The sequence below is a fragment of the Pteropus medius genome, unplaced genomic scaffold (assembly GCF_902729225.1).
Source record: "Pteropus medius unplaced genomic scaffold, Ma_sr-lr_union100, whole genome shotgun sequence".
NCBI classification, from domain to species: Eukaryota; Metazoa; Chordata; class Mammalia; order Chiroptera; family Pteropodidae; genus Pteropus; species Pteropus medius.
The window spans coordinates 1,732,782-1,756,905 of NW_024348304.1; the positions used below are offsets into that span (position 1 = coordinate 1,732,782).

The window sequence follows — 24,124 nt, forward strand, 5'->3', positions numbered from 1 at the left end:
ATATGTGTAGACAGAGAAAGCTATTGAATGACGTTTGGGGAGAATAACGCACAAGAAACATCAGCAGGTCGTGTGGGTGGGTAGGGGGGTGCGCGTGAACGTTATGCGGCATCTGTAATGGGCAGTAACAGATCTTGATTTAGTAAGGCGTCTGCTACCCCACAGTGCCTTCTTCTTTTTAAATTTGCTTGTTTTAACTCTTCTGTAATAAGAGCAGTTTCTTCCTGTTCTACCCTCTGTGAATGAAGTGCTTCTCTAGCGCCTAACACAGGGTTGGGCACCTAGTAGGCTTAATAAATGATTCTTGCCGGCTGAGCAGTACTGACCGACTCTTCAGTCACCATCCATGTACTTGTAGATGGGAAATGCAAGCACAGTTAAAACGTCCTTTTCATATCTTTCACTTTAGGTTTTGGGGTATGCATACATTTTCCTTAGACACCATTTTTAAACACAGTAAGGAACGAACATGTGAACGATCACCTGAACAAACAGTAACTTCTCTTATTTCTTACAGGTGCACAGACCAGGTTTACATTTGAGCTGCCAAATCACAGACTGCGTTTCACTTCAAAAGTTTCTGCCACAGATATGTCGACCATTCCTCCTTCTGCCAGTCTCAACCTCCCCCCCGTGACCATGTCCGGAAAGTACGTGATGGAAGAGCATGACAGCTACTCAGACCAGGTGTGGAGTGTGGACGAGCTGCCTTGCAAACAAGGCTACTACCTGCAGGGGAATTACCTGCGCTGTGTGGCAGAAGTAAGTTTACTTTGTAATGTTTTTACTCTTCGTAATGAGAAGTCTTGAAGCTTTAGGTGTACCAAGATATATAGTGATCCAGACTTTTAAGGCAAATTGTTAAATCATTTATTCCTACAGAATTCTATACCAAATCAGGTATGTGTGTGTGTGTGTGTGTCACATGCACACACATGTGCACATATATGTGTCTGTCTCCCTGTAGTTTAATTTAAACATAATTTTTTATTGTCTTTGAATTTATATTTCTTACACTGGGTTTCACATTCATCTCTGTGCTGTTTTCATGGTTCATTTTATTATAAGAAGCTTAATAACATCTAATATCAAGTGAACTCATCGATGCATTGACTTATGCAGTCCCGCGAAGTAGATGTATTTGTTCTCATTTTATAAATGAAGAAACCGAGTCTTCAGGGAGTTGCGTGATTCACCCAGATGTGCGTGCTTATTAAGAACTATTTAAAGGCCGTACAGGGGGTAAATAAGTTCAGTCAGATCCACAGACTAATTTCTTCACTAAAGGAGGTGGAGAGCCAGCTTACCTGATTCCATTGTTAGTTTTTCACTTTCTATCTGTACAACCGGTACCATTTTAAAGAGCTTTTGGGTACGTGGTTTTTGCTTGAGTTGTGGTAAGCGGATCATCCGTTATTCCCCTGACCGATAGAGTAGAAGGTTGAAGCCGCGGGGGTGTCCCTGACTTCCCCTGACTCTCCCCGCTGTCGGGTGAGAGACGCAGGAGTCACGCCCTGCACTCCCTTGGCTTACTCTGTCCGTTAGTCGGAACAGTTCAACCTCATCAAAAGCACTTTACTCTTCACTTGATGAATTTTTCTCTAGAATCTGAAGCATCTGTAAGAATGCTCTTTGCATTCTTTGCCAGAAATATTGCACCTCTGGGGACATATTAAGTCTGACTCACCTCTTTAGACCCTGCGTGCCTAGCCCTTATCTCAGAGATGAAACAAGTGTACTAAAAAAAAAAAAAAAATAGTGTACAGGATTCTAGAAGGCAGATATTTATTTAAAAGATAGATTATCAAGCCTATTTCATCTGAGCTCTCAACTCTGAACAATAAATGCCCCAAACTGGTTAGCAATACTATTATTAATGCTTTATCTGACAGAAAATAAAACAAATCTAATGCAGTATATTACATGATTCCTTACTACTAATAGCTATAAAACTAATAATATAAAGTTTTTAATTGGAGCAAAACACAATCCAAAATTTATCAAGAATGCAATCAATTGTAAACATTTAAAAGAACATAACATTGCAGCCCTCTGAGAATTCCTGTTTTACTGTGGCCTGAACTAGATACACGTGCTGATCATCTTTCCCCATTTTGTACTATTAAATACAAAAAAAAGTGCCCAGTGCTACGTAGATTTCTCACTTATGAAAAGACCACCAAATCTATTTTGCTCTCTTAATTTTTTATCAAAATATGAATGCTCTCAACGTGGCCAATTTTGAAGCACCGCCTTGCTCCTAATTCGGTCTAGCTTGATGATAATACCTGACATCAGTTAGGGCCTGCTCCTTAGTCTGTTTATTAACTACTACTCGCCAGACATGTAATGCCTTATGCTCATCATAGGGCACATATTATATTAAAACTGAGTCTCTCCGATTTGCTAATTCATGCAAATGTAAGCGCCGCGAGGGTCATGGTTGTTTTTGTTCACAGCTGTGAACATCAACACCTAATGCAGCACATGGAGTAGATGGCAATAAATATTTGAATGAGTGAATAAACTTCACTGATAATGACACTTGTCTATAGTTCTTACACTGTAGCAGTCATTAAAAATAAATATTACTCTAGAGAAAATTTCATTTGTTTTCAAAAGACTGCCCATATCTTTTTGGCTACTGTTATTTTTTCAAAAAATTGGGAGAATGGCCCATAATGATGTCTGGCCAGCAAAGTATTGGGAACTCTGAATATTTTTAACCTTTCTTTGGTATATTGATTTCAAATAGTATGTAGATAATCGTCCATAGAGTTGGGGATTATTTATGTGAACAAAAGATGTGTTTAAAACTAATGCAGTCAACAATGTTAACCTAATGCTCTGATTTTATTTGGCAGGTTGGTTCTTTTGAACATAATCTCACAACTGATCTTCTAAACCACTTGGTGTTTGTGCAGAAAGTATTCATGAAGGAAGTTAACGAAGTAATACAAAAAGTGTCTGGTGAGCTGGCCTGGGCCCTGCGAGTGTAGCACATGTAGCAGGTCTTTCTTCCCACTGGTCTTTCCTGGGTCTCGGCATGAGTGTTGATCCTGTCATCTGGGTGTGATTGTTGCCTGAGTCCCTGAAAACAGTGTGTTCCTTTTCCAGCTTTCCCACCCACAGATTCTTTTGCTTATTACCTTTGTCATGTGTATTATATACATTTAGGATTTATAAACTCCACAAAGCCCTTTTATGCTTCCTCTCCAAAGAGGGAGAGAGAAGGAACTTAGGGTACGCCTGCTAACCAAACCAGTCCTGCTCACGTGGAGACAAAACGCAGGTCGGTGTCAAGCTCTCCGCCTCAGTGTGTAGCGGATGGTAGCTGTGCGCTGGCCACATGGAAAATCGCTTACAGCAATCCCTATATTTTTGCTGCCACTCAAGAGTAGATGACAGTTGAGCTTCTTAATCTGAGTTTTACATATTAACAGGAAATACATGTTTGGTTTTAAAAATGTTTATTTGACTTTTAATTCACAAGATAAAGTACTAAGATGAATTAAGGTAGAAAATAAGTTGACTCTGTGTAACAATTCTTGAGGCTGAATTTTTCCAGTGTAATCATAATAATGATTAAATAGTAGGTAAGCCACATCTACAAATTTAATTCATAATGGGGTAAAAATCTGTGGCATTAATGTAGCTAATATGTTAGTGTCTCTGATATTTCTATATACTAAAATGATTGTGCAATACATTTGTTAACAGGCAGAGCTTTTGCTTTTTAACAAATTTTTTCTCTAAAACTAGATAAAAGATATTCAACGTAATGAATAGAGCAGCACAAAACAAATAGACATTTTACAAATAGGCTTTTTTTGGAGGTAAAATTGACATGTAACATACTAGTTTCGGGGTACAACATAATAAGTTGATATTTGTACATACTGTGACGTGATCACCACAGTAAGTCTAGCTACCATCTGTCACCACACAAAGTTATAATTTTCTTTTTCTTGTGATGAGAACTCTTGGCAGCTTTCAGATATGCAACACGGTGTTATTAACTCTAGTCGCCATGCTGTGCATCGCGTCCCCAGGACTCATTTTCTGTCTGGAAGTTTGTGCTTCTCGACCTCCTTCACCCATTTTGCCCACCCCAAAACCTGCTTTTCCAATCTGTTCTCTGTGTCTATGAGTTTCATTTTGTTTCGTTTATTCATTTTATTTTTTAGTTACCACATATAAGTGAGGTCGTGTGATATTTCTCTTTCTTTGACTTATTTCACTTAGTATAATGTCCTCAAGGTCCATCTGTGTTGTCACAAGGATTAAGAGCTCTTCCTTTTTTATGGCCAAATAGCATTCCAGTGTGTATCTATGTATTTACATCTTTATCCGCTTATCTTTCAGTAGACACACATTGTTTCCATAGCTGGGCTGTTGTAAATAATATGAACTTAGGGATGCACATACCTTCTGTAATTAGTGTTTTCCTTTTCTTCAGATTAATACACTCTTGTTTTTGGAGCAGTTTTAGGTTCACAGCAAAACTGAGGGGGGAAGGTACAGAGATTTCTCAAATATTCACTGCCCCAATCACACACAGCCTCCCCCGTGGTCTGCGCCCCCACCTGAGTTGTGCATTTGTTACAGTTTATTAGCTTACACGGGAAGTTGTGAGGGAGATTATGAAGACTTGCAGCAGTAGTTGGGAGGAGCGTGTGGGGAAAATGACAGCAGAGGAAGAGCTGGGTCACCACACGGCAGAGGAGCCTAACCGCATTCAGTGTGACGCTGACCGAGGTCCGCTGAGGGACCTACCGTTCGCTGGGCTCTGGAGATACGTGGTACCTGCCCTGAGGAACTCAGTCTAATTGGGGAGATGGATCTGTAGATAAATAATAGAGCAGAGATGTATGTTTTTATGGCACACACCACAGAGGAAGAAATGACTCAATCTCATTGTGGTTCAGAGGGAGGGGTTTGAATAAAAAGGTGATAAAGGATGTAGAAGCATTTGGCACACAGTAAGCCTCAAATACTAACTCACTATCATTAGGTGTCAGCGTCAGTACAGATGTCGGCTTGGTCAAGAAGGTAGGAAATGAGTAAGAATGGAACAAAATAGTTATTTTCTTTTTAAAGAAATTGTCCTAAACTCTCCATTATTTAACCTCTTTTAGGTGGGGAGCAGCCGATTCCTCTCTGGAATGAACACGATGGAACAGCAGATGGAGATAAGCCTAAAATTCTACTCTATTCCCTGAACTTGCAATTTAAGGTGACATATAAATAACAATGCTACTTTTAGAAGAATTTTTCTAATTGATTAATGCATGCTTGCTATAGAAAAGTCATGTGATACATAAATATGCCAAATAGAAAATAAAAATGAAGTATATCCATTCAAAGAAAAAGCTTTAACAATTGTTCGAATGTCCTTTAGGACCTTTTACTGTTCGTATTTTTAAAGATGCACACATTTCTGCATTTTAAAAGCCTTGGATGCCTTTCCATACCTTTAGGCTGACTTTATCTCTTGAACACCTGTATCATTCAGTTGTAACCATTCATTTAACTACTTTCTTCCGATGAACTTTTGATTTTTTTCAAATTATTGCTGTTATAAACTGTGCTGTAAGAGATATTTTATACATGTGTCCAATTAACAGTAATATCTTAATCGAAACCTTAAAATTTCCAATATTTAAGGTATTAGTGTTCTTAAAAATAAAAACCATTTTTGCTGAATAGTTATTTAATTGTAATGTATTTAACCCAGGAGCGATGTAGAGTTTAAATATAAAATACTGAAATATTTAATAGCCAAGAAAGCCTTACTAATGTGAAATTAAAGAATGTTGCTAGCTTTATCAGTTCATTAGACATCCTATATGTGTTTTAATACGGTCTATTTTATTTATCCTATGTTGAAATATTTAATTTGAGTGAATGGACATTGTTGATTTAAGATTTTTTTCCTACTAATGTATATCTGCTAGGGTATTCAAGTGACAGCTACAACTCCTTCAATGAGAGCTGTGAGATTTGAGACTGGGTTGATTGAACTTGAACTTTCCAACCGGCTTCAAACCAAAGCTTCACCAGGAAGTAGCAGCTATCTGAAACTGTTCGGTAAATGCCAAGTGGATTTAAATCTGGCATTAGGACAGATTGTCAAACATCAGGTGAGTGTAGGAATGTGCTGACTTTAGAACTGTGGCTTTTAAATTTTGCACATCAACTTTAACTACATTAAATATTACTCTACTTACAAAAATACTTAAAGTTCCTAAAATTTCTGATTATAAATTCTAATGAAAATTGTTTAAGTAGGACTTTAGAGTTTTACTTTGGCATTTCTTTGAGTATTTTGGTGGTATGTTGTTATAGGTTACTGCAGATACAGTTACATGAAACGTAATTCAGGATCTTCATAAATATTTGCTTATAATTTCTCTTTATTTTGTTAAACACTTTTTTTATTTCAATGCTTTGTGCTAACATTGGTGAGTTCTTAAAACGCTACTAAGTTTCTTAGCTGTACTCTACAATATTGGCAAGTTTTGTATGCCATAATATTAAACATACAAAGTTAAATGTATACACACATACACAGCCCTTAATTAGACTTTCTAAAAATTGTCATTCATAGCTCATAGGGGTTTTTTTTGATGTCCGTTTTTGTTTTTATTTTGCTAAAAATTATGTAGATTTTAATCTTTTTTCTTTCTTTGATTTGAAGAACTGATTAAAAGAATGCCAGTCACACTTTCAAAATTGAATGCCTGTATTAAAGAGTATGTGGGGGGAATAAATGAATAAAAATTTCTTGTCATCTCTAGAAAAACAGTAATTTGTCCGAATGGAAATGCATTTTGAGAGGAGTGGGGATCTAATTATCTTGACACATTTACTGCCTCGCCGTCCAGAACACGAACATCGTCCTGGCTTTTGTATGAACTTTGTTTGGCTTCATCTTTACTTACATACCCATTCACATTGTGTATTAATTTCAAGTGTCTGTGGTGTAGAGTATAGGGAATATATATATATCGGTGAATGAATTTGAGAAAAACGTACTGTAGTTATTTTGGTGCACAATACCATTAATGGTGTTAAAACTTCCAGTTTTTTTATTGACATTTTCCATTATTTGATTTTATTGAGCTTTTCATTTTATTTTAGGTTTATGAGGAAGCTGGTTCTGATTTTCATCAAGTTGCCTATTTTAAAACCAGAATTGGATTAAGAAATGCCCTCCGAGAAGAAATCAGTGGTTCTTCAGATAGAGAAGCTGTGCTTATTACCCTGAATAGACCGATCGTGTATGCCCAGCCAGTGGCCTTCGACAGAGGTGAGGCGGTCCAGCAAGGCGGTTGTTGGTTTTAGAGCTGGTACGGAAATGCCAGATAAAAACCATCTGTGGTTTACCAGTGTAAACGCTCAACGGCTCACTGTCTCCTAAATCTGAAATGAGAGCATCCCAAAAGAGTTTCATCCATTGAAGGTTTAAATTGGCGGTAGGTATGGGCTGGTGATGAGATCAGTGAGAAAACTGCCCTTTCGGCAATGTTATGGGTAACATTTTATTTTGCTAAATCCAGTGCTCGTTTTTTTCTTTTCTCATCTTATTTCTCATCAGCTTTCAGCGGCTCCTTAAAATCCTCTGCTCTTCCTGTCCACGACTTGCACTCACTCTTCCTTCTGCTTCTCTGGCCCTTCGTCTTTATCTCTTTAGGCCCTTCTTCTGAACTCTCCTTAAGTGAGGGTTTTCCTTAAGACTTCATTCTTGTCGCAAACTCAATGTCTTTGTCCCTCTCTCTCTCTCACTCTCTCTCCCTCCCTCCCTCCCCTCCCTCCCTCCACACACACTCTCTCTCTCTCTCTCTCAATCCCATCTTTTTAACATATGCTCCTAGTGTCACGTGCCTATCTCGAGAACATGTACCAGTAACAGTAAGCTCTGCAAGGCCAGGGGCCGTGTCTGTTTTTCTTAGTTATTCCCCGCCCCCAGCGCCTCGTGTGTAACAGGCATTTCACAAATAATGTGTTTGATGAATGGATGGACCTGTATTTTTTTCTTCCTTCTGCAGTTGTCTCCTTCCCGCTTCTTTTTTCCATTTCTCAAAGTGACTGTAACTTCTTAGATCCTTTCTAATTCTAATGCTACAGTTATCTGGGCATCATTTTTATCGATCAGTGGGATTTTGTAGCTGTTGAGGTTACTTGCCATATAGTTTTACAGTTTTGATTTAGATTTTCTTTCTGTCCTGCCTTAATTATCAAAAGCTGTGCTGTTTTGGCTGAATTATAAGGCTGCCTATGACAATTGGAATGAACAACGAATGGCTTTACATAAGGATATTCACATGGCTACAAAGGAAGTCGTGGATATGCTGCCTGGTATCCAGCAAACCTCTGCCCAGGCCTTTGGGACTCTCTTCCTGCAGCTCACTGTGAACGATCTGGGAATTTGCCTGCCTATCACAAACACCGCACAGGTACGAAACTCCCATCCTAGCCCAAGATTAGGGGCCAGGCATGTCTGCTTACTGTTTCTGCGTGTATATACTAGAGCAGTACGTTTTCAGGAGAGCAGTTTATAACTCGAATTTAGTAAACAGAAAGTAAGATTGAACTCCGTCAACCGGTTTTCATCTTCAGTATATTAAATGCAAATCTCATGAGATTTTTCTCCAAAGCACTCTGATGAGATTGACATCTACCTGATAATTCTCAATTTTCACCTTGACAAATAAGCAGCTTAGTTTTCAGAGTCTTTTTACTGTTCTTGTTTATTAGTACAGAAGTCTTTGGCATACACCGTTAATAAAAAACAAAATATTTGAGAATACTATTCAATAATGTTAAAAACCTCATCTAAAATAGAGAATTTCAAAATGCTTTTAAACTAATATTTAATAGTAATGAAACTTGCAAGTTATCTGTAACCTGGATAAAGCAAGAATTTTCATAATTTGGGACTAATTCTCAGGAGCACATTTTTGCACATGTGTGTGAGGGTGGAAAAGCTATGAACCCATCAGGCAGTCATAACGAACACAGGGGCCTGTGTTTTACTGCCATAATAAATAACCTGTAGGCCGCTGTCAAATGAGTTTGTCTTTTAGCAAACTCATTTTGTTTGGGAGACAGTGTTAGGGGAAAACTCTGGGGCGGGAGTTGGCAGCCTGTGGCACTCTTGAGTTTTAAAAGTAGGCATCTTTCAAAGCTGCTTCTTGATGCAGATTTTTGGGCTTGACCTTTTCTGGATATTTGTTCTAGGACTCCTACCAGGACTTCCAAACTTAAAAACTTGTCACCTTTTGTCTGTTTCTTCTCTAACGTATTTTGCAGTCTAATCACTCTGGCGACCTTGACACTGGCTCAGCCTTGGTGTTGACCATCGAAAGTACTCTCATCACTGCTTGCTCTTCAGAATCCCTGGTTAGCAAAGGGCACTTCAAAAGCTTTTGCATCCGTTTTGCTGATGGCTTTGAGACGTCCTGGGACGACTGGAAGCCGGAGATTCGCGGGGACCTGGTGATGAACGCCTGTGAGTGCTTCCACCTTCTGTATGAGGTGTAGAATTTTTAAAAATTAAAAGAGACCAAAGCAACCCAGTATCTCCATTTGTAAAAGTAAAGGATGTTCAGATATAGGAATGTTATTAGACTTCGTGAAATAAGGGCTCTTTCTACCTTAAGATGTCAGGACATACTTGTAAAAAACTAGCTTTCAGTAGTGTTGGGAAGTAAACCAGTTAGCCATTGTTTTGGATGGTTTAACATTTGAGGGTTTGATCACTACCTGATTTTTCCTACAATGGATTCACTAATGACCAGATAAATCCTCTTCATTCTGTGTGGCTCTCGAGTGAGAGTGATAAATGTGTGAGATCCGGTTCACCAGATAATGCAGGGCAGTGCAGATGACCAGGAGCCAGAGCCGGCCGGCCTTACTACCAACAGGAATAAACCCACATGTCCAGATTTGTTGGTTACACTATGCGACTTGTGTGAATTTCTCAAGGCTGGGAATAACTAAAGCTATGTTTATGTACTATTTTGAAGGTATAGGGGTTTATTTCTATCCATTTTAATGTTTTCAATATGGGAGTGTTGATAAAGCATAGTTAATCTTAATGAAAAATGGTATTTGAAGAACGAATGGTCGTGAACTAAAATTCCTCAGCCATTCTTGCAAGCCAAAGTGGTACGCCATTGTTTATGCAATCTTTTCTCCTCTTCACTGGAAGACAATCTTTCCATTTTGGGGTTTCTTTGGGGAACAGGAAAAGTTTCCATTATTTTTATGTCAAAAATTGAAGTTTTGGCATTCAAATTAACTAAAACTTAGGTAAAATTATAAGTGAAATTGTCGGTATGGAATGCTTTGCATTAGATAATTCTTAGGTAAAATACTAGGATTTCTTTGAAATACTTCAGGTTACTAAGATTTGATATCAAAATACTCATGCTTAACATCCAAAAGACCAGAAGTAGCCTTCATCAGACATCTTTACAAATAATCACTTTACACAGTTGTAATATGTATTTTTAAAAGTCCCTATAACTGTCTTTTGTTTGTGGTTTTTTTCTTAAAACAAAATAAATTTAATCCTAATTTTTATTAAGATGACATCTTTGCAATCATTATAGTCACTAAAATGGATAGAATATCTTTGGAAACAAAGAAAGGATACCATTTCCTTAAAAGGAAAATGCATAAGAAATATGCCTCCGACTCAAAATCAAAAACATAAAAAATATAAACAATAACTTGCATCTCGATGTATATCGTACCAACAAAATAGAACACTGACATACTGAAAATTGTGACAATTGTAATTTGTTTTCATTTTTAGAGGAATTAAATTACTTGGTTTTGTACTATATTTATTGTTTGGTGTCTTGGGAGCCAGTAGTTGTTTCATAGATATAATTACAAGAATTCCAAATTATAAAATTGGCAAGTACTTTACTACTTTGTATTTTTTATTAGTAGTAAGTATACTTGGATGTAACTAACATTAATATTTTTGAAAAAGAAGACAGAAGGAAATTTAACTTCGGGTGGTGAACACACAATGCAATATACATATAACGTATTATTGTGCACTTGAAACCTATTTGATTTTATTAATCAGTATCACTCCAATAATTTTAATAAAACAATAAAAAGAAGAGTTGCGTTTAGGACCAGAGAGATAAGGAACAGTAGAAGCATGCGTTAGGACTTTTTACGAATCATTTTAAAATTATGCCCTTGAGAAAAGATGGCCCAGTCAGATTTCCTCTTTAAGTGGTAATGTTTTTTAGAGGAAAAATGCAGTAAATATTAGGAAGGCCAATCTGTAGGAAGAGTTCAAAGGAACCATGTAAGTAGATAGTAAAGATTAAACCCATTTCATTAACATGTATTTAGAAAAATGACATAAACCATTTAAGAAGTTTGAAAGACTCCAAGCTCTGTTTACACCTGGAAAGCATTCGGTCCTAAGAGCAGGGCGTCCGTCCCCAAGTGACGCTTGGTCCTGCTCAGCACTCCCTCCCTGACGCGGAGACCATGGACACCCACTCCTCACTTCCAGGGTTTGGATCTGCTCCTAAAGATCTTAATTTTCCTTATTAATTCACCATGGCTCTATATTCTATGAATTTATATAATCTTTTTTTTTTTTAAGCTTAATTAAAAATCTCTGATACTTCTTGGGATTGGAAATCCCAAAAGTTTTTTACCCATTTTTATTTACTAGTTCTACCTTGCACTCGGCCTCAATTATGTTACTCAAATTTCAAAGAGTTTTCTTTTCATTCTAGCATTGTTAAATTCGGAAGAGTAGGCCGGGTTTCTTTTGCTCTGAATGATGACTATAAAGGTGAAGTGGGTGATCTTTTACCCCAAAACAAAACCTAGTTCTTTTTATTTTATAATTGTATGTGAGGCACCGGTACTGGATGGTTCAAAAATATAATTTAGAATTTAAAGTCATTGGCACTATCTTAAAAATAAGAACCACATAATAGAAATCGTCACTGAACAAATAGACCCTTTTTTTCCGAAATAGGTTGTAGCTTTTCTACAACTCAAAATTGGGTAACATTTGAAGACCAGTTGGGATGCAGAGTGAACTGCAAAAGGACATTTCATTTAAGTTGTATGTACTGTCAGGTTTAGATTGAAATTTGGTTTTCGTTAAGGATTCCTGAGAAAGGGTCTTAATTCTGTCTTGAGACTTTACTTTGTGTAAAAGTTGTTTCAGGGATGGTATGTCCTTTACTGTTTAAAATTGTTGATTTAATTAACCTCCGTTTCTGAAGCTGACCTTATTGGAATGAAGCTAACTGGTAGGAAGTGTTTCAGAGTTAAAGTCACATACATGTCCTGGGGACAGGTCTGTGACCTTACAAGATTGACATCGTAGCAGCCAGTCATTTTTTTTCACATAAAATGTTCCTTGTCAAAGGAAAAGACAAGGCTGATGAATCATGTCCGTGACCTGATGTGGCAGTTCTTATCAGTTTAAACCATTTGCATTCTCAAAGTGCTAGTCACTCATGATGACACAAATTGTCATAGCATTCAGAAACTAGAGTTTCAGAATCAGCCAAGTGTTGTCACTCACATGTGGAAATCCATGTGGAAATCACATGCAGAATGTGAAGATCAAACTGCAGTTAAATTCTTCAAATCGTAGAATAAAACCCCATGAGATCTGAAATCGACCTTACAAGTCATCTGAGGCTGCCCTTTAGTCTACAGGTTAGCAGCTGAAACCTAGAGAAGCTAGTGGTCCGGTTTATATTTAGGTAGTAATCTTTGTGTAAAAAAAATTGCAGTACAAAATTTCATCACAGCATAATTTTATCGAAAACTGTTTGGGGTGCTTTTTGTGCAGGCGTGGTTCCAGATGGCACCTACGAAGTATGTTCCAGGACTACAGGCCAAGCAGCCGCTGGTAAGTCCGCATTTCATGTTGCTCTTGCTACGTGTGTCGGGTAGAATTCTGCCTTTATACGTACATATTTTTCTGCCTTTGTATTAATAGCGAGGGGACCTTTTAACTAAACTTGTTCTGGTGTTCCCCAAATTTTAAAAACATTTCGTAATAATATTAGTATATTTTTATTTATTTAACAATTATTAATTAGACACCTGCTGTGTACAGGATACACTGCAAAATCGGGGGAAGATAAAGATGAATAAGGTCTTTCTACTCTATAAATTTAAATCGTAATAAAGTAGTTAAGGCCCTGCAGCATGATTAAACTGTAATATGGGATAAGTACAATAAAATATAAAATTCCAGCTGCTATTGAAAATTACAGGAGGGAGACAGAATTTCCAAATTTGGAAGGATACTAGGATCAGAGAAAGCTTTACGGAAGAACAAGCATTAAACAGGGACTTGAAAGATGAGATAAAGTTGTTTCGTCAGCAAAACTCGGGAGGTGTCAGTCGTGACTGCAAAACAGTGTCTGGTTAGAGCTGTCTAAATTGGCCGGAATAAAGTTATATGAAAAATAAGATGGGAAAAGTCTTAAATCCCAAAATAAGGGGTTCAAACTTGATTTGGTAGACGATGGGAAAGCCATGAAATTTTTTTGAGCAAGAAAGCAGATGGCGACAGTATATGAGGGACATTTTCAACGATTAGAGAGAAAGAAAAGCCCTTGGAAACCACTTAGGAGGTAACTGTAGGAGTGATAAGATGATATAGTGCAGTGCACAGTTGTACTGTATTGCCGGGTAGAGCATTCGGGTAAGCTAAAGGGAGATATTTATGTAAGGGCTCTTAAGATGTTGAGGGGGTAGAAGGTGATCAAGGTCAGGAGATTTCCTTTCTCTCCCTGCTAGTCCCTCTTATGCTCCCCAAGTCTAGCCTCGCGCTCATCCTAACTGTCCCAGAGCAGCAAAGCCAGCGGTCCCCGCTGTGGGCCTAGAACACAGGAACTTCCTGCAGTGGAGTTGGAGGGAAGGGCGATGACCGAGGTAAAGGTCACCTCGAAGCCTTTGTCAGGACCCTTGTTTATAACTAACTTAACCAAAACAAGCAACTTAGTGAAGGGATGTTCGCAGACCACAGTGAAACTTGGGAAGGGCTGTCTCAGGGACGAGAGGCGCCAGGTCAGTTGAGGGCGAGATCGCACTGTCGCGGGACTTGGCCGCTCTTGTCTTTCCCCTCGGGTGGGTCCTGGTGCGTCACTGCTGGCCTCCTGACACGTGGCTCAGGAGCCTGGTCCCCTCCTCACTGGGGAAGGGCGGTCTCCCCTGAAGCCCAGGGGAGGGTTTTGACCCCCCCTTGACCCCACCCAGGCTAATTACCTAATTAATCCTGACTCGTGAGCAAGGGCGGTGGCCAGCCCTGCAGTGGCCGTGGGAAGGGGGTCAGCTTGGGGTGAGGGGGAGCGAATCCACAGTTTGGGGAGAAGGGCTGCTGCGCAGGGGGTGGTGGGTGCTCACCCGGCACCCACCGTGGCCGATCCCGTGGCCCCGTGTCCTGACGATGTGGCCAGGAGAGCCGTTGGTGGTGACACGGACCATCATCCATTCTGTTTCTTAAATGTAGAATGATTTAAATATCTCCACTCAAGACTGACCGGAAATGCCTCTCCTTCCTTTCCACAGAAAGCAGCAGTGCTGGGACCTGGACACTGAACGTGCTGTGGAAGATGTGTGGGATCGACGTCCACATGGACCCCAACATCGGCAAGAGGCTCAACGCCCTGGGCAACACGCTCACCACGCTGACGGGGGAGGAGGACATCGACGACATCGCGGACCTGAACTCCGTGAACATAGGCGACCTGTCGGATGAGGACGAAGTGGACACTATGTCTCCTACTGTCCATACGGTGAGAGAACCCCCGTTGCACACTTCCCCCCGGGGCAGGGGTCATACTGACGCAGCGTCACTATGTCGCAGTTGCTAATTGTGGAGGAGGGAAGGGGGGGCGTGGCTCCTGGTTCCGCATTTCATAATGTTGCTTTTTAGTTTCATAATATTGTCTTTTAATTGAGTCCCTCGTTTCATAATAATGACTGTCAACCAACTTGTGCCTCAAGCTACAGGGAACGTACACTAACCTTACAAGTACCAGCGGACTTGTGGAGCCAGAGTTGCGGCCACCTAGGGCTGGGGACTCGGGGAGGCCAGGAGGGGACAGGCGGAGACTGCTGGTCACAGCCAGTTTTGTTTGGGGGTGTGTGGAAATGTTCTAAACAGATCGTGGTGAAGCAAAGTGGTGAAGCATGCACACAACATGAAGTACACATTTTAAAAATGTGTGTCTCCATCAATACTGTACACTTTATAGTATCAAATTTTTGGTAGTTACTCTCCGCTTTCATTCTGGTATTAAAAATTTTTTAGTATCTTTTTACTATTGTATTATGAAATAGTTTTGTTCTCGGAAAGATGTACTTTTAAAGACCACTGTACTGTTTATCGTTTAGAGCTCAGATGGAAGCTCTGTAAGTGGAGATGGCCACAAGCTCACCTTCGGGCAGCGACTTGTAAATCACCTACTAGGCCTGACGCCCCCGCATCAGCGCCATTCTGTTCCTGCAGAGTATCTGTGTGACCCCGACACGAGGGGCTCCCCTCAGGCTAGCCAGTCCCATTTGAAAGTATGCAGAGCCCACTCATGGGGAAACGTAGGTAGCAACTAAATAGATTCCTTATGAAACCAAGGGTCGAATCACTGGAGAATTCAATCATCGTACTGGATGTGACGTAGATGGCGCTGATTCTTGCATGCTCCCTTTGATTCATGTGTCATTTTGGGGATAGCGTAGATTTGCTGTGTGACCCAATGGTGCTGCAGACAAACACACTTTGATTTTCAGGAACCTGTGGAGTATCGAAGACCAGGAGCGTCCTGCGGGCCGCCGGGGGAGCTGAGAGGCAGGAAGACGGTGAAGCGCCTGGTGGACATCAGGGAGCTGAACGAGCAGGCCAGAGTCATAGACGACCTGAAGTGTGTGTCACGGCCACAACTCGCGCCGAGTCCTCGTAGTGGAGTGGTGGGGCGGTAGCGGTCGTGCGTGAGGCGGCAGGGTCCAGGCACGCGGCGGGCTTCCTGCGCTCGAGCGTGCGGCAGGGACGGTGACCCGAACGCCTGGTCTGGCGCTCACCGCAGCGCCCATTCCCGAGCAGCCCGACTGACCGTGTGTCACGGACGCGCGTCTCCACGTGCGCGCGTCAATATACGTGTTAGTCTTTTGCTAACAGGATTTCTGAAATTTAAAATTTTGAGAGGGCAAACAAATTGAGCATTTATTAAGCACCTGTTGTGCATTTGACATACTGTCTCAGTTTAATCTACACAATATTTCTGTGAGGCTCGATGGCATTATCCAAACTGTCGTCAAGATAACTGGCTAGGAAGAATGAAAGAGCTAGAATTCGAGGCACACTGGGTTTGCCTGTGGTAGCAGTTCTCTGGGGCTGAGGTAGGGCTGGGTGAGTCCAGAGGGGACAGTAGGTGGGAGTAATTTATTTTTCTTTATCTGTTGCCTGCTGGATAGAACTAAGTAATAACTCCATCTCTTAGACTAACTGTTCTCCTTAGCAAACTTTAAAATTTTTGTTTCAGAAAAATCACCCAAAAGGTGATGGTCATGCCTCTTTTTTTCTAAACTTCATGTACCTGTACCTCTGGGTTGGGTTTTTTTTTTTGCATTCAGGGACTTTATAAAATATGAATTTCGTACAATGAAAAGTATTACCTAAAAACTTAACTGTAAATTATGATATAGTGATTCACATTTTCCTATTGATTTACATTATAATTTTCCTTTTATTGTCAGGGGAAAAATGACTTGAAGCAAAATATACTTCCTCCCCTAAAATCTTACCTGAGGCTTACATTATATGTAGAATTTTATATCCAGACATCCTTTTGCAGAGTGGGGCCATAGTTTTCATAAGACACAGAAATGAGCAAGAACTGTTTTCTAAAACATTAGAGCAAGCTTTTTTACAGTTTTCAGGTATGGAGGATTTTGACTTGCCCATACATAATCTTTGATATTCTGAAAAGTGAAAGGATAAAAAGCAAGTAAAAATCAGTCTTACTTTATTACTTCTTTACATTAATTGCCACATTTTTTTTGCATCCAGAAAATTAGGTGCAAGCGAAGGAACCATAAACCAAGAAATTCAGCGTTACCAGCAGTTAGAATCTGTCGCTGTGAATGACATTCGAAGAGACGTCCGCAAAAAGCTGCGGAGGTCCAGCATGCGAGTGAGTGGGCGTTCACAAAGAATTTCACTGGGCTGCTTTTACTTTCTACTTTATGAAACTTGATGATGAGACTTCGTTGCTCTCTTCCTTGCCCCATTGCTGGTGATAATGCCACCTGCTTTGTGCATCTCGCGTCTGCTGGGTACCAGGCACTGTTTAAAAGCGCTTTACGTTTAATAATCGTTACATCCTCACAACCGCAGGAGGTGTTATTTCCCCCCTTTTAAAGATGAGGAAACAGACACACAGAGAGGTCGAGGAATTTGACCAAGGTGACATGGCCAGTAATCCCAGCAGCCAAGAACGAGACCCAAACAGTGGGCGCCCTGCAGGCTCCGGCCTGAGCCACCAGGTTCTCGCTGTCGTTTGTGACGTCATTCTTTCCTTTAGTCTCTAACTCGAACGTGAAGTCTCTTCAGGTGTCCGTTCTACCCCCATCTCATTCCCCGCAGCTGACTTTACCTCTCGGCCACTGTGTATCCTCAGCACTTTATTCTTCTCTTTACTATTTGCATGTTTGTCGCTCGTACTAGAGTTTGAGTCTCTTAAAAAACAAGTTATTTTTCTTTGACCCCACTGCCTACCCCATTTTCTGGGATTTAGTCCAATAGCTGAACAATTGAAATAAATATATAGATATACTATAAACATATAGTAGGAAATAGTTCTAAAACGTATTCAAATGGATATTGGTTGCTTTGGGTCAAGGGGTTCTTGTTAGTGGAAAAACTATTTTCTTTTAAAAAGATAAATGGGTTCTTAACCTTCCCCCCCGCCACCAATAATCAGTAGAACCTTCCTTTTTTTATAAGAATAAGGTTTTTGGGTGATACCCCAATATATAAAAACAGTTCGAATCAGAGCAGCTGGGGCAGAGGAAGGGGAAGGGTGCCGGCACCCAGTGTTTATTGGCTTGGACGTCCTTTTCTTGCTGACCCCGAAGTCCCAAGTGACCTAGTTTGAGTATTGTTCTAAATTATTTGTTTAAATTAAAGATTAAGTCCAATTTAAGTTATTGATCATTGGCTTCTGATACTAATAAATGGGTAGAAATGATCTATAAAGCATAATTCTGTATTTAAAATGTTCGCTACTGCGTACCTACTAATCATACAACACAACTGAAATATTGCTTGCACGCTCTTTGTAAGGTAGTTTGTGCGTGGTAATTGCCTATGAAACTGAGTGGAACAGATGAGGGAGATCAGCGGAACTCCGTCCGTGCTCTTAACATCGCTGTCCCTGGGCGTTTCCCCGTCAACTCCCGCCCGGCCCCGCGCCACAGCTACGGAGAGGAGGGATTTGGAGGCCAGGCGTGTTCACGGCCCTTCCTTTACTGTGGGGAAGAGTTCTGCCACGGGGTTTCCTGGGTGCCACTTGAGCTGATTGGGGGCCGCTGCCCCTTCTCTTCCTCTCTGCTTGTAATTCTCAACTTTCTTTTTTCCTTCCTTTCGAATCGTTTCCTTTCTTCTCCCCTTATTTCTGGACCCCTCAGCCCCGCTCGCAATCTTTTTACATTCTGATGTTTTCGTTGCGCAGCTCTCCTGAGTGACATGAGGACAAGAGTAGCTGATTGGAGTAACTTGCATTGACCTGGGGGAAACGAGCTCACTTGTTTATAGTAGAATATTTCATCTGAAGTCGGATCTTACAGCAGTGAACAACTGCCTGAAGTCACCCTTTTCTCTCTCATTCCATCAGGCCGCTTCCCTGAAGGATAAGTGGGGTTTGGGGTACAAACCAAGTTACAACCGATCGAAAAGCATTACTGCTTCTGGAAGACCACCTCTTAAGCGAATGGAAAGGGCAAGGTAATACATATTCCAACCGATGGGCCTTTACCAAGGTCCACTACTTATTTCTTGTGTTCTAATTGGGGATATTATAAAATTATGATAGCAAAAACGGACCTAAGTCAAATACCAGTAATAGTGGATTCTGTCAAACTAGCAGCTTTTTGAGGAATTCCTCTGTCACATGTGTGCCACAATCATTGTGTGCTTTTGGGTGATGAATACATTGCCATTTAGGCAAGTTTTTGTGTAAACTTACAGACCATCTAGAGAAATGAAAACGTGCATATGAGTGATTGCTGCTCCAAGTTTATCATTTTAGAAAAGCAGCGATTACACACATATTTAGCATATGAAAAAATGGAAAATTTTACATATAATTGAAGAAAAACAGTTTTACTAGTAAATGAGCACTATAAAGTAAACAGTGTAAGTTCATTTTATATGGTTTGGTTTTAGAAAATCTTGTGCTAATCAAAACACTGAATTTTTTTTTATGGGCTGCTAAACGTTAAGAAATGGGGTACCAAAAGTTCGATTCTAGGGTAAGATAGATATTTAGAAATAGAGCGCTAATGTCGTTGATGAGGCTTTAATGAAGCCCGGGGACTTCTAACCCAGAACGGTGACGCCTTGTCACTTGCACGTCCCGCAGTTCTCGAGTGGGAGAAACCGAGGAGCTCCCGGAAGTGCGCGTGGATGCCGCGTCTCCTGGGCCCAGAGTGACCTTCAGCATCCAAGACACAGTAAGAGACAGTCCTCGCCAGCGATGCCCTGGCCGGGTGCGGTAGTAATCACAAAGCTGCAGGAGCTGTGGGATCCCAAAACCGAATGCCGCCCGCAGGGAGTGTGGATGCGGGTGGAGCAGGGCGCCGCCTGCTGGTCAGCGGTCAGCGGTCTGCAGTAAAGACCCCAGCCGCTTGCTCTTAGGTGGAGACGTTTTTGGATAATTTCCTTTCAACTGTGAATCCACCTTAAACTAGGTCTTATACACAGGTGCCATTTTGGAATGTTTATACGTTGTGTATTTATGTATTTTATTACTTCTGTGTTTTACTGTAGACTATAGAGATAATAGCAGTGAAAAGGTCAGCTTCACAGTTCTGTTTTAATTTTATAACATATTAACAATGTTTGTTTTGGCTTTTTTTGTATATTTATTTACTTTTAACTCGTTGTTTTCTATTTTTCATGAGTTTTTATAAATTTTCTTATTTTAATTAAGTTGAAAAACACAATATGGGGAAGCACACCACAATCCAGCTGTCCTGGGGAAGGGTATTTTCAGGTACTTATTATTAAGACAACATAATTCTGCTATAAAACTAATCAGTCACGCTGAAAATCTGCTTTCAAAATGTCTTTCTCTCATTTCATACTAAACTCAGAACTCAAAAATATTTTTCATAAAGTTTTAAGATTGTGATATAAGCTATTGCATAAACATTTAAATTCTATATATTCTTATATTTTAATATTAATTATATAATTAATCTTCAAAATTCAAAGGCTAAAATCAGCTCAACCAAATCATAAACCAAAAAAATGTAATTTATCACTTGCTAATCCCTAAATGAATCTCATTTTTCCACATTCAACTAAAAAATTAATCTTTTCTTAAAAAACAAATTAGTAAACTAGTTTAAACCTATCTCAGAATAACAAATCAATTATTGAATGTTATTTCTTATAAGTCTCTAGTATAAAAAAATATAAAAACTGCATTTAAAAAATTATTCTCATACTCAAAACTGGAAAATGTGCTATATTTTGAATTAACATTTCATGAGCCAAATATTTTCCCGAAGTAAGTCATGAAAGTAAAAATGAATTTTAAAAATGTACTTGTATACCAGTTGTCTAGAACTTCTGTTTAGAAACTTTGTGAAGTTGCATTTAAAACTGGCACTTGTCACACACAGGTTTTGCTTCCCTGCGCCCACTCCTTTAAGCCGGAGTCTCAGCATAGATCCCATCGTTCACTGAATTTAGCTAAACTTGATTTTTTTTTTTTTTAGAACTTTTAGATTATAATATAGTGAGCTTGATAAACATGTCTTTTTTTTCTAAAGATGAACTTGGAAATAGATCATTTACAGTGAATTGAATGAATTCTACTTATTAAGTCGATTCTTTTTTTTCTGTCCAACATTTTAAAAATTGATATAATTGACATGTAACATAATATTAGTTTCAGATATACAGCACGATGATTCAGTATGTGTATATCGTGGAAAATGATTAAGTGATTCTTACATGCATTAATATTTGAATTGATTCAAGTGCTATTTTTGTATAGTGTATGCTATTTATAAAAAATAGTGTATAAAAATCATAAATCATAAAATAGATCATTAAGACATGGTTAAATATAAAATAAATATAAAACAAAGGGATATTTATCTACATAAACTCGTCACAGTTTTAAAAATTGAAGATGTCCTGAGAAAATCTGATGTACTTAATTACTACATAACAGTATAGTGTAAAAAGTGAAGAAGAGCTCACCTCTGCAAACGCTTGAATTTTTGAATTTGAACATTAGAATTTCAATAGGTATGTAACAGGAGCATCAAATTGTGTCACCTTGCTCATTACACTTTACAAAGGCTTATCACATTCTCAAAGGATATTTAAGCCAGTCTCAGAATTGGGACTCGAAAGTAGGTCCTCGGAAATTTTGTTGTTTCGACCTACTTAATACAGTGGCCCCCGCATGCAGTCCTCAGTTGGTGACATGGTGTTTATGCAAACTCTTCCCTTAATACATAGCGTTCTTAAGTTCGATTGATTCATATGTTTAATTCCAAAACTGTTTGCTTTCTTCAACGCGTTAGGGACCCATTTGTAAAAGATACATCCACGGAAGGCACCTGCAAGCACGTGCCTCTGTCCTGACTGCATGCTCCTCCATCCCCACTCGCTCCCTGCCCTCAGACTCACAGCTGATCGCGTTGTTCCCTTTGTGTCCACTGCGTCTCTAGGAATTACCGCCCGTGCTGATTAACATGACCGTCTACGCTTATGTGAAGTAAAACCTCCCACTGATGTTTAGCATGCCGCAGGGCAGCTCTGTGGTTCGACCCGCTCCCTTCTCCCATGTGCCATTTCAAGTGTGCATACACCCGACCTTTCTTTCAGCTCAGAGTGAGGGAATTTAACTCTGAGAGAATTTTGAAATGTTTCAACGTATGTGTGTTCTTTTTCTTTTTTTAATTGAGAAGAGATTGCTAATTTGAACCTGATCGATGCTTTCCCTTTCTACAATCAGTTTCCGGAAGAGACGGAACTGGACCTCCTGTCAGTAACCGTGGAAGGGCCGGCCCACTACCCGTCAGCCAGCGAAGGGCCGCGCTCCGTGCTCGGGCCTCCCAAAACCCCAGCAGTCTTTTCACCGGGCCTCGCCTTCCAACCCGAGGAGGGCCGCCGGGATGACAGCCTGTCGTCCACCAGCGAGGACTCGGACAAGGACGAGAAGGACGACGACCACGAGAGGGAGAGGTTTTACATTTACAGGAAACCCTCGTGAGTAGCCTTCTGGTTTGAAGAGCCTTAGGCAGCATCGCGGAATCCAGAACTGAACTTAGAGTGTTATCTATAACTGTCGATTTTCACAGAAAAAAAGTCTTAATGCATGTAGCCAGAGTGAGTTAACAGACATATTCATGGTTTACCAATGTCATTTAGCTCCATATGGCATTGTTTCTTGTCCTGTTCTTCTGTCTTTTAGTAAAATCTGGGAAGATTTGCAAAGTTTTCAGATCTCCTCCCCCGTGTAGAGTGTGGTCCGCAGCCATGTTCAGCCTCCGTCACAGTGGCAACTGTGTCGTGTACTCAGCACTGAGCACTCTGCCTGGCACGTGCTCTCTCTCAGCACACAGTCGTTGAAGGAAATGTGGCTCTTTTAGGAAAAACTTAGGAAAAACTTCACTTGGGATGAGCTAGCTGAGTCATTGGCGTGAATTTATAAAATAGGAAAATGTATTTACAGACCGTCGCTCACCTCACATGTTGGAAAATAGCGTGTCATAAACTCTTCCTGTTTTACTACAGTGTAATGACCAGTTGTCCTTTCTATAGACATACTTCTCGTAAAAAAGCGACGGGCTTTGCCGCTGTCCATCAGCTGTTTACAGAGCGCTGGCCAACAGCGCCAGTCACCCGCGGTCTTAGTGGCACAGCGACAGAGAGAAACATCGACTTCGAACTTGATATTCGGGTTGAAATCGATAGTGGAAAATGCGTGCTCCACCCAACCACCCTTCTTCAAGAACATGATGATATCAGCTTGAGAAGGTAAGCGAGCGGACGGGTGCTTCATCGTGTGAAATACTGTCTGTACGTCACTGAATTCCAACAGACTTTACCCTCTCAGCCCAAAGCGCAGCTGGGAAGAGTAGATTTAAACGTACTTGTAATGTTCGAGTGGTTATCTGTATAACATAGTACTTCTTTAAACAAGTGTGTAATGTTTTCTGGCAACTACAAAGGGATGTCTGATTTAGATTCTAGAAAATGTGTTAATTAAAACAGCTAAATCTTCGGAATTCCCCTTTAAAAAGCCTGAGTTTCTCAAGTCCTCTCTGTCCTCATGTTGTGCGCACTTCTGTTTTAGAGAACAGTGCGATACTCAGGTGCCTCCTGGCTGCTGAGAGTCTTGACGGCTCCATAAAGGAGTAAGACAGGACAATTGCCCGAGACGCCTCAGAATACGGGGCTCGTCCAGGCTTTCCCTGCGGCTTCAGCATTTGTTTCCATCGTTAAAGAAACAGTGGTTTAAACAGGCTTAACGTTAGATTATTTTTTTCTTTGAATTTGTGTTCTGCTTTTCTTTCCTAATCTAAAAACATTGTCAGAACACGTTAATTGGGTGGGCGGCGGAAACGGTAAGGGTGGAATGCTGACAGTCATCGGAGCTGGGAGACAGATCCACGGGGGTCCATTATCCATTCTGTCTACCTTCTATATGTTTGAAATGCTTCATAATAAAAGATTTTTAAATGGTCTATTTGTGTCTAAGGAGGCTTCGGTAAAATCAGAAGACAGAAAGGCACGCTAAACAGTTAAATTCTTACAAACGAAACAGTGATGATAAAAAGATGATTTTAATTTTGGTTGAAT

The 24,124-nt window shown here is 40.1% G+C and overlaps 1 protein-coding gene across 1 annotated transcript in view; it reads left to right on the plus strand.

Moving 5' to 3' along the window:
- The window catches only part of BLTP1 (bridge-like lipid transfer protein family member 1), a 133,849-nt gene that overhangs the window by 84,452 nt on the left and 25,273 nt on the right, over positions 1-24,124 (plus strand). Inside the window, 16 exon segments of the mRNA XM_039879550.1 lie at positions 2,865-2,970; positions 5,139-5,236; positions 5,958-6,143; positions 7,144-7,312; positions 8,248-8,459; positions 9,316-9,514; positions 12,860-12,919; positions 14,590-14,816; positions 15,418-15,618; positions 15,811-15,941; positions 17,087-17,210; positions 18,912-19,021; positions 19,659-19,749; positions 20,229-20,291; positions 22,275-22,528; positions 23,084-23,299. Of these exon segments, the coding sequence (XP_039735484.1) occupies positions 2,865-2,970; positions 5,139-5,236; positions 5,958-6,143; positions 7,144-7,312; positions 8,248-8,459; positions 9,316-9,514; positions 12,860-12,919; positions 14,590-14,816; positions 15,418-15,618; positions 15,811-15,941; positions 17,087-17,210; positions 18,912-19,021; positions 19,659-19,749; positions 20,229-20,291; positions 22,275-22,528; positions 23,084-23,299 (2,447 nt within the window).